Source organism: Triticum aestivum, chromosome 5A (genome assembly GCF_018294505.1).
Source record: "Triticum aestivum cultivar Chinese Spring chromosome 5A, IWGSC CS RefSeq v2.1, whole genome shotgun sequence".
Classification (NCBI taxonomy): domain Eukaryota; kingdom Viridiplantae; phylum Streptophyta; class Magnoliopsida; order Poales; family Poaceae; genus Triticum; species Triticum aestivum.
The window spans coordinates 19613613-19624412 of record NC_057806.1 but is presented as its reverse complement, the minus strand read 5'-3'; the positions used below and the strand labels follow the sequence as shown (position 1 = coordinate 19624412).

The 10800-nt window shown below is 48.5% G+C and overlaps 1 protein-coding gene across 1 annotated transcript; it reads left to right on the top strand.

The window, feature by feature from the left end:
* The first annotated feature begins 2324 nt into the window (after positions 1-2324).
* Positions 2325-7051, top strand: LOC123106379 (threonine dehydratase 1 biosynthetic, chloroplastic-like). The gene is made up of 9 exons (XM_044528567.1): positions 2325-2649; positions 3995-4174; positions 4269-4538; positions 4820-5026; positions 5444-5692; positions 5769-5842; positions 6240-6273; positions 6387-6461; positions 6615-7051. The coding sequence occupies exons 1-9, from the start codon at positions 2332-2334 to the stop codon at positions 6873-6875; spliced, it is 1668 nt and encodes a 555-aa protein (XP_044384502.1). The 5' UTR covers positions 2325-2331; the 3' UTR covers positions 6876-7051.
* Positions 7052-10800: the final 3749 nt, after the last annotated feature.

Here is a 10800-nt window from a genome sequence, read left to right as displayed (position 1 = left end):
CGACAGATACACGATTATCAATGGTGAATTGATGAACAGACAAAAGGTTTTTGACTATGTTAGGAACTACTAAGACATTACGAAGGTAAAGAGGACGAGAGGTGGTGGAAATAGGAAGACGTGCATGCCCGGTACCGGTTATCGGAAGGGTGGAATCGTTACCGACAATGACAGCACGCCGAGAGGAGGAGGGGGAGACACAGAGTTGAGCATACCGGGATCGGAGGCGAAGTGGGAGGAGGCGCCGGTGTCCATCACCCACTCCCTGGTGGGTGCTTGCAGCCCCATGGTCTGGAACTGATGCATGAGCGCGACCTGGTCCTATGAAGCAGTTGTTGATGCCGGTGATGACGGAGCCGGACCGGGGAGTTCGTAGGAGGACTGTCCAGGGGTGTAGTCGTAACTGTAGGGGGCAATGCCGTACGGGCTCTGGGCGTAGAACGCATGCGGCGACGGGGTGTGCCGGGGCGCGTAGCCTGGAGCCGGGGCGTAGGCGGGCGGCGCACGGCCGAGCAGGCCCCCCTGGCCATAGGGCCACATCTGGATGGCACCGTTCCAGGGGTGCTGTGGCGAGGGCCAGGAAGGAGTGGCAGCCGGCGGGGTCGCGGGCGCCGGGATGATCTCCTTGGCGACGCCAGCGGCGGCCTTCTTCTTCTTCTTTCCTTTTCCAGAGGCCTTGCCAGGGTTGCTGGTGTTGCCAGGGTTGCCGGCGGTGTTGGTGAAGAGGGTCGTGTCAGAGTTGCGGGCGCGGCGATTTTGCGCTTCATGTCCTGGAGCGCGAGCAACGAGCGGCACTACGCGAAGGTCATGCCCGGCATGAGGGAAATTAGATCAGCAGCGGCCTCGTACTGCTCGGAGAGGCCGTTGAGGCAGTGGACCACCATCTCAGCATCATCAACGGGGGCGCCAAGATCCGCAAGCCCATCGGAGAGGGATTTGACCTTCTGAAGATAGTCGGCCATGCTCATCTCTCCCATCTTGACATCGCCGAGCTCGGCCGTGAGGTGGAGCTGACGATTGATCTTGTGGTCGTTGAAGAGACCGTTGATGTTGTTCCAGAGATCGACGGCGAGGGGATCGTCACCGGGCGTCATGACGGCGTCGAGGATGCTGAGCGAGACAGACCCATAGAGCCAAGAGACGACGGTGGCGTCGAGGAGAGACCACTCCGGGTTTGGCGCGTCGGGGGCGTCAAAGTCGAGGTGATCCAGGAGGGCGTACTTGCGGCAAGCGGCGCGGAAGAAGGTGCGCCACTGACGGTGAACGCCGGTGTCAAGCGCGAGCTCGACGGGAACGTGTCCCTTGATGAAGTGCAGGCCGACGGCCTGGGCGTGCAGCGAGGTCAGGGAGAAAGACCCCACGCTCGTCCCAGATCCATCGGGGGCGGTCGCGAGAGGCAGCTTGGCCTTGGCGGCCTCGGCGTCCTGGCGCTCCTTGGCCGCGGCCAGCGCCTGGTTCGTGGCGTCCGCGTCGGGCTGCGACATGGAGGCGGCGATCGGGGCGCGGCGGCGGAGGCGATCGGGGTGGTGGCTTCGGTGGCAGCGGAAAGAGGAGGAGGGCGGCACAGGCTAGGGTTAGGATTTTAGGCTATATACCATGTAAGATTAGGGAAACCACACGTTGTGGTGCCTTGTATTGATCAATATATATAGGATACAAGGCGGAGTTCGTATCGTACAATATACGGACACCTATACAAGGACTACACGTATACAACCATATAACTATACAAAATTAATACGATTATATATTCTAACACTCCGGTTGCGCGTACGAGTATCCACGCTGCTACGAATCAGCGGTGCGATGTCAATGATCGCAAACCCATGAATCCATCTATCCCTCCAACAGCACACGACTTCCATCGCCCACCTTGATCAACACAAGGCTGTCGAACACCTGCCTTGCCAACTGATCATGGGACATGGGAATACCTTGCCACGGTCTGCCTGGGTCTGTTCTACGGAGCCATTCCCAGCGAACACGCAGCGCCAAAGCTTGCAATTGCAGGTTCTTCACGCCGAGGCCACCGAACTGGGTCAGCGGAGGTCGATTTCACCGAGTCAGGAGGCAAATTGCGTGACCGGGCTGAGCTGCCTCTCGCACGTGGCTCCACAGAGTTTGCGTGCGGCATGGACCGCAGAAGCGCCAACAAAAAGGGCGCCAGCGCAGAAAAACCTGACGGCCCGATCTCGCGCCTGGGCCCACCCGCGCACGTCCAACCTGGCCAGGCCGCCACACCATATATATATATCCCTCCCGCCCGTGACGAAACGAAACCACCTTCCACCCTCCGCCCAAACGTAACGTTGCACCGAGAAAGAGAGCAGAATGGCCACCGCCGCCGCCGCCACCTTCCTCTCCGCGCCTCGCAGCGACCGCCATGGCGCGCGGCGCGTCGCCGTCGCCTGCTCGGTGCCGCTGAAGCGGGTGGCGCCCGAGTCGCTGCAGGCCGCAAGCGGGTCCCTCGTGGGCGTGCCGAGCCGCGGGACTGGGGACCTGGGCGGGCCCGGCGCCATGGAGTACCTGACGGCCGTGCTGGCCTCCAAGGTGTACGACGTGGCCGTCGAGACGCCGCTGGAGCGCGCCGGCAAGCTCTCGGAGCGCCTCGGGGTCGACCTCCGCATCAAGCGCGAGGACCTGCAGCCGGTACTAATATATACTCCCTCCGTTCCAAATAGATGCTATAGGTATACTACATGCTATGCGGGTTCAGTCAGGCCTTCGTTTCTACGCTGGAGCCTTGTTTAGATTCCTCTCTCAGTCGGTCTCACCTTGGCGTTGACATAAGGCCCTCGCAGGAGCGTCACCCCCCTCCCTCCCCTGCCGCCGCCGGCACACGTCGCCGGGGCCTCGTTCCTCGCGCGGTTTTTTGGCTCTCTCGTGCGAGATCTGCTGCGTTTTGGGCGCTCCGGTGGTGGCGCGTGCGGGCGTTGGCGCGTCCTCTAGCTAGGCTGCGGGATGGGCCAGCCTTTGCGCGGTGCGGGGGGTGGTCACCAGGCGGCGGCGCTCCACCGGGCTCGCCCCCGATCTGTCGCTGCCTGGATCCTGCAGTTCGGGCTTCCCCCTTTGACTTGCGCGCGTAGGCGTGGGGTGGTGCTTGGTGGGTGCCCATGGGCATGGGCTTCCCGGTGTGGTGTTGGCCGGCCGACTCTGCTCTTCTTTCGTCTATCGGCTTGCTGCTGCGTTTGCACAGGTCGGCAGTTCCTTGGCAGGCAGATGGCGGCCATGGATGCGGCCTGCTCTCCACGTGGGGTGCAGCCGTGGGCGGGACAGCAGGTCCCCCTTGTCTTGCTGTCAGTCTGGATGGGCGCTTCTCCGTCGGGTTGGCGAGCTCCATGGCTTTGCTGTGGCGGCCATGGATGCGGCTTCCTCCCACCCAAGTTGATAATCTTATATCGTATAGGGAGCTACATGAGTAGGTACCATTTGCTTCATATTTTCATTACAAAGAATCTTCTGCATCAGAACAGCAAGTACTGCTAGCAATACTTCATGCTCAACCTACTGTGGTAGCTGACCTTGGGTACAAGTTCCCCTGAAAGTGCCTTTAACCTGGATACATCCCCTGATCTCAGCTACGACTGAGTTTTGCTTATTTGCAATAATATAGTAGTAGTATTTTGTTGTGGGCTTAATAATATTAAAATTTGTGAACAACGGCAAGTTTAGGACATGTGCAAGTTTGGGCCTAATTGATATATCAGATCATGTAGTGTTATTATGATTGACATAATGGTATCAGAGAGGGGCGCGGGTGACCTAGGTGCAAACTTAAGAACTTTATCTCTCATGCATATGTTTGGTAGTATATTGTATAGATATATGGTCCTCTTGCCCTTAGCTTTCATTGTTTACCATTTTTCTTAGTTTTAAGTTGAATGACCAGCTGAACTATCCACTATCTTCTGTTTTTTAATGCACATGGAGCTCTCACTGTCTGTGTCATTGGCGATTTACATACCTAGATAATTTTTGTTTGTTATATGCATAGGTATTTTCATTCAAGTTGAGAGGTGCATATAATATGATGTCAAAGCTCTCCCAAGAGCAGTTAAACAATGGCGTTATCTGCTCCTCTGCTGGAAACCATGCTCAAGGAGTTGCTCTTTCTGCTCGAAAACTGGGCTGTGATGCCATTATTGTCATGCCTGTGACAACACCAGAAATCAAGGTTATCGATCTCTCGAGTACATTACCTTAAATATGTTGTTTATATGGTATATTTAAGTTATTATCACCAGCTATTAACATATAACTTAATCCAGTGGCGATCAGTGGAGAGATTGGGTGCGACAGTCATTCTCAAAGGAGACTCGTACGATGAAGCTCAATCATATGCAAAACTACGCTGTCAAGAGGAAGGCCGCACATTCATACCTCCTTTTGACCATCCCGATATTATTGCTGGACAAGGAACTGTTGGCATGGAAATTGTTCACCAATTGCAAGGTCCATTACATGCAATATTTGTACCTGTGGGAGGTGGTGGGTTAATTGCTGGAATTGCTGCCTATGTAAAACGGGTCCGCCCTGAGGTTAGCTTTCAAACCCAGGAGTATTTTCTTTTGCTATGAAAAACATCACAAGACACCTAAGTTATTTTTAAATGCCATTAAAGTATTTTTTTTGCGAATAAAATGCCATTAAAGTAAATGGCCCTATTTTAAGTGCATTCTGGAATCAATTGTTTTTCATCCAATCACCTAACTGTAATCCTTCTCCAGATTGAACACAACACATCATTTGGTTACATTGGGGTAAAATATTTGTATTCAGGCTGTCACTTTCTTGTATGCTTACAACAATTCTGGTGCAGGTCAAAATAATTGGAGTGGAGCCCTCAGATGCAAATGCCATGGCATTGTCCTTGTGTCATGGCCAGAGGGTCATGTTAAAACATGCTGGAGGGTTTGCTAATGGTGTAGCTGTCAAAGTTGTAGGCAAGGAGACATTTCGCCTGTGTCAAAATTTCGTAGATGGCATTGTCCTGGTCAGCCAAGATGCTATTTGTGCTTCAATAAAGGTGAGAGTGATCAACTTATTATATGTTTGCTCCGCCTTGTTATGTCAAATGGGTGCATTACTGAATAGTGACCTATTTTATCACTGTAACTACTCAATTCACTTGAATAGAAGCTTTCAGTTTCACTAGAATAGAAGTGTTATAATGGTGTGGATTATGTGATAATGTGGCCTAGTTTATTTAGTTTCAGTTCTTGCTGTGGATATTGGTATTTTTAATGTCTTCTTTAAAATTAACTACGTATGAGCATCCTGTTAACATTGCTCAAAAATAGGATGGTGGAAATTTTAGCTCTGCAGTTTGTTCTATGCCAATCTTACCGCTGTCATGCTTGTGGAATGTTTATGATAGATTGTTGTGGATGTTCTGCATTAACAATGTTATTCATACTGAAAATGTTGTTTTTCATGGGCATAGGATATGTTTGAGGAGAACAGGAATATCCCTGAACCTTCTGGGGCCCTTGCCTTGGCTGGGGCTGAAGCTTACTGCAAATACTATGGTTTGAAAGGGGAAACTGTGGTTGCAATAAGTAGCGGTGCAAATATGAACTTTGATACACTTAGATTAGTAGCTGAGCTTCCTGATGTTGGTCGAAAACCAGAAGCGGTATTAGCTACATTTTTGCCGGAGGAGCAGGGAAGCTTCAAAAAGTTTGCAGAACTGGTACGCATCATGATTTTTCAACCAACACATAATAGTATATATTATATTTCTTTTGTTGTGACTTCTTGTTCTGCAGTTTGGCCGGATGAATATTACCGGATTCAAACACATATGTGATTCTCATGGAAAAGAAGCCCTTGTTCTACACAGGTACTCAAAGTCTCATACAACACTTTCAGTAAATACGTCGTTCCTGTACCGGGTTATTGTTTCATGATTACTTTTCTAGAACCTTTGATGGGACAGGAATACTCATACATAGAAAATGCGACTTTGTACATTCTCCTGCCTGATCCCAGTAGGCAAAAAAACTAATTAAACGTCTGTGTTTTATTCATCATCTGTACTCTTGTAAAAACCGTTGAGGCAGATTTGTTTGTCATGTGTAACCCTTGTATTTTTATTTTAATTGGAGAAAGTAACTCTTCTAATATATTAGCTTAACTTGACATAGAAATCCTGCTCGAGTACATTCAGGTAGATATATACAATTTTTAATTTAAGGTAATTCGAGATCCCTAACCATTGGTCGGTCTTTTTGTTCCAGCGGAAGTGATAACGTCGGAGATGAACGGGCAAAGGTATTACTTGGATAAATTTGATATTGTTTTCTTGTGACTGCAACTGGTTTTCTTTTCTCTTCTGGTTGTTAATTTATTGCTACCAAACGACATCGTGGCCCGCAAACTTGTAGGCTAAACTTGTAGCAGCTGGAGCCGATGGCCTGGAATGTGAGGATAGCTATAGACCCTACAGAGAGGGGGGAAAGGTGATCATTTCTGCTTCCAAGATACAGTTTTGACAATTTATTGTTCCTTTTCGAAAAATTAAGACGGGTATCCACGGCATATGTGGCTGGACCATGCAAATCCAATTGGTCTCTGAGTAGTAATTCGTTGTATTTCTTTTTTATGTTGTGCAGCTGCTGGCGTGGCTGGGCATCTGCATGGGCACCACCACCGGGATCTTCAACCTCATGACGGCGGGGCTCGGCCTGTACGTGAAAGCGCAGCACCCAAGTGCGCACCCGCTGGTGGTCGCATGCTGGGAGGCCTTGCCGCTCACCATGGTTCGTGTCGTCCTCGTGTCCAGCCTCGGCGCCACGCTCGCTCTCGTCATCCTGCTCATGTATGCAAGCATGAAGATGACCTTGCAGGGGGGTTCCCCGTCTGGCTCGGCCTAGTTAGTATACATCCATTTTGCCTTTACTTACTGCTGTTGTTGTGTTGTAGTAGTACGTGTGGAGTAGGAGCAGTATAGATTGTTGTTTAGAAAGAAAGAAATAAACATGTGATGAGTTTTTATTTTTTATTTTTTTGTGATGAGTTGACGGAGCAGCACCCCTCAACTCGTCGTGTATGTAATAACTGGGGCATGACCCACAATGCAAAACATTTAAGAGAACTTGTACCGTGGATACCTCAGCTTTAGCCGCAGGCTCGACCATATGCTCTAGAGTGTGACGACGTGACCTCCCGAGGGATCGATATCGCACCAGGGGAGAGGGTAGGCAGAGGAAAAGGGACGAGACTTGGAGAGAAAGAAAATGAGAGACAGAGAACAACAAGTGAGATTGACATACATGCTCATTCATGCCAACTCCTCTGTTCGGTTCAGGTTAAGGGCTCCTTTGATTCAAAGGAATTGCATGGAAATTTTGGAGGATTTGAATCCTTAGGAATTTTTTCTGTGATGCTCGTTTGATTTGTAGGATTGACAGTCTAAGGAATTTTTTCATAAAATCCATTTGTACTATATTTTGGAAGAAAATTTCCATCCACTCAAACCTCTTTGTAGAATTCCTTTGTTTTTCCTGCGCTATCAAACATTCTTTCAAATCCTGTAGCATACTATGGGACATGACATCCTATTCCTGCATTTTTCCTATTCCTTCATTTTGACAATCCTGCGAATCAAAGAGGCCCTAAATACCCACACGCAGCCAGCCTGGCCATAGGCCACACACATTCACACATGTTAAAAATTATACAAGTTTTAGAGTGGTTGGGCTTTTTTAGAACCGTTCGTTGATATCGATCTAACGGCAGACAAATACGAAGTACTGGGTAGTACTCCGATGAAAGTACGCGAAAGTACTAAAACGAGTGGGGCCGGTACTCGTGACAAGGTGGGGACGCGTTTTAATCTAGGGGCAGTTTAGTCCTAGGAAAATTTGCACGCGCCGCCCCTCTCGTCGAATGCATAACCGCCGCCATGGTGCTACACATTCCACAATTACTCATCGGCGGCCATCTCCTCCCTCTCCTCCAAGTCCACCGCAGTCATCTCCTCCTTCTTGCCGCTGCAACTTCGCTCCACTCAGGCAACCCCCCCCCCCACCCCCACCCCCTCTTCCACGGCAGATTGAGCTGATGGCCGGCGGCGAGAACACCGACTTCGTGCAGATCACCGGCGGCGACCAGGTCAAGTTGGCCAGGTTGAGGGAGATCCGTTGTTGGTTTGACAACGCAAGGCAGATGAACTGGACGGCAATGGCCACTCTCAAGAATTTGACGAAGAAGGAGAGGGCAAAGCTTTGCCCCCCGCCCGCACAACCGATTCACAAGATCGAGATCCTCCTCTGGGCGATGGAGCAGGCCAATTCGTCCAGCGAGTGGACCAGGCGCAGGTGGTGGGCGTTCAGATCCAGGATAGAGCATCCACTGGATCAGGAACCCACCGTGCACGAGGTGCCGTTGCAGATTGTGCAGCCTCCAATCGAGTCACCGGAGACTCCGAAGCGCAAGATGAGGAGGACAGTGGTCGCGACCTCGCTTCCCCGCCGTTCTCCACGCTTCCCTCGCCGCTCTCCTCGTCTGAACGGCGGCGGTAGCTATGTTTAGAGTAAGCTTCCCCACTCCTCATCTTCCTACTGCTCGTGCTTACATCGTGGTGATACTGATCGTAATAGCTCAGAGAGGGAATGCTAGATGGCATTTTAATCTCAATGAATTGCATGAATATTTGAGTACATGGATTTGGAGGATGGATTATGATGTATGTGAACCCTAGGCATCATATGAACCCTAGGAAAAATTAGTAATGTTCTAGTGGTAGACACTGAAATATTTCGGTACACACCGGTAGGCACTGAAATATTTCGGAACTGCCCTAGGCAAAATTTGTAATGTTGTAGTGGTGGACACTGAAATATTTCGGTACACACCGGTAGGCACTCAAATATTTCGGTACTGCCCTAGGCAAAATTTGTAATGTTGTAGTGGTAGACACTGAAATATTTCGGTACACACCGGTAGGCACTGAAATATTTCGTTACTACAATTTCAGTACACACCGATGCACACTGAATTATTTCACTACTGCAGTTTCAGTACACACTGAAATATTTCAGTACTGCAAATTCTATACAAAGTTGGCATTTTGTCATTTATGTGTGAATTAATCCATGCATCATATGGCATAACTTTGTACATGAGTTTGGGTCAATTTCATGTCTATTTATTGTTAAAATTATTGTCATGCCATGAAACACAAGACAAGTCACTGACCCAAGCTTGCAAAGATGCCATATCAATGTTGCTGATATGAATATGCATGTTTTCACCAAGTCTTGTGTCTGAATTAAAACTGAGCATTTTTTCTTGATGGTATCCATGGATCTAGAACTCCTATGAATTTGCTCATGTTGGATGTTTTGTTCTCCATCATTTGTACTAGCATTCCGTGCGATTAGATGCCATGACAAGACCCCTGTCATATTTATTTTCTTGCCTCCTACATCACATGTGTGTTTTGCAGGAAAAAACCCGAAGTTCACCAGGCTGGCTGAAGTTGTGAGGCTGTGAGGCTGATGATGCTTCTACTGGCTGATCCTTCTTCTTTCAGTTTTTGTTCATCATTTCTCAAGCCGTTGGACCAGGGCTACTTCCCTATGTGCTGTTAATGTATTAAGTAGTTCCTTCGAATTTGTAGTATTAGTTAGTTTGAATGTGGAAGTACCTTAATTTTTGGAACAAAATGTTGCTATGTAGGACCAATGGTTTCATACCTTAATCTTTGGATAATTAATTATGTGAACTGTTGGATGTGGCGCACAACGAAACGCCTCTACCATTGATACTATAGTTCAACATGTCGGTCCAATTAGAGACCAGCCACTACCATATAGAACAGTGAGCATTTCATACTACAACCTGGCACGTACAAAACATCACACAGTAGAAGCACATCCCTAAGAACCTTGCTTTGTACAAGGTCTTAGAGACCAGCCTCTACCATATATAACAGTTACCATGTCACACTACAGCATATAAAACATCACACAGTGGAATAATCATAGCTAATAGAGCATTAGTTACCCATTAATAATAGTTGCAATCCATCACAAGCAATAGTACCTAGATATGAGTAGATATAGGTACGGTAATACACGACAAGTACTCGCAAACAAGAGCTAACATAACAAGTTCATTTCACATTGATACATGTCCCACCCCAGTTCTAAATGAGGTGGATGGTGATCATCATCCTCAAGTCATGGCGATGGGTGTTCGCAACAGTGAGTAGGATGGCCTGTCCTACCCGAAGATTCTTGGCACGAAGGAACCTCTTCCACCCTGCCCTGCTCAAGACAGTGCAATCGTCCGTGTCCACTGCATAGGCACAGCTGGTGATGGAGCCCGTTCTGGTAAGGCGTAGTCCAGCAGCCATGCCTTCTTCGCCCGGGTCGATGCCACAGCTATCAAGTAACCTCTTAGGTAATTTCTGAAAATAGTTGACATGATATGATCATGTCACGTGCAATTATCAACAAAGCATACACTTCAAGACACACATATCATTGGATTCAACACTGAGCATATATATCATCACATCACTACACTATACGCCAAGCATCAAATTACTACAGTAATTAGGCATATCATTAGATTACTGCGTACACTAAGCATATCATCGCATATTACTACACTACATGCATGTCATAAAATTCTTCACTAAATGAATTCTAAACTAGGCCTCTCATCACAGTACTACAACATGCATATCATATGAACTACTACACTAACTAAGCATGCATATCATGTAATTACCACACTAAGTAACATACCATGATATGCCGTTTAACATTCGTCCTTGTGAGGCGGGTC

Excerpts from the sequence above, each read along its gene's own strand:
- LOC123106379 (XM_044528567.1), top strand. The coding sequence starts at position 2,332 with ATGGCCACCGCCGCCGCCGCCACCTTCCTCTCCGCGCCTCGCAGCGAC. Across the intron at positions 4,175-4,268 it reads TGACAACACCAGAAATCAAG|TGGCGATCAGTGGAGAGATT; the intron begins GTTATCGATCTC and ends AACTTAATCCAG. Across the intron at positions 6,462-6,614 it reads CCTACAGAGAGGGGGGAAAG|CTGCTGGCGTGGCTGGGCAT; the intron begins GTGATCATTTCT and ends TATGTTGTGCAG.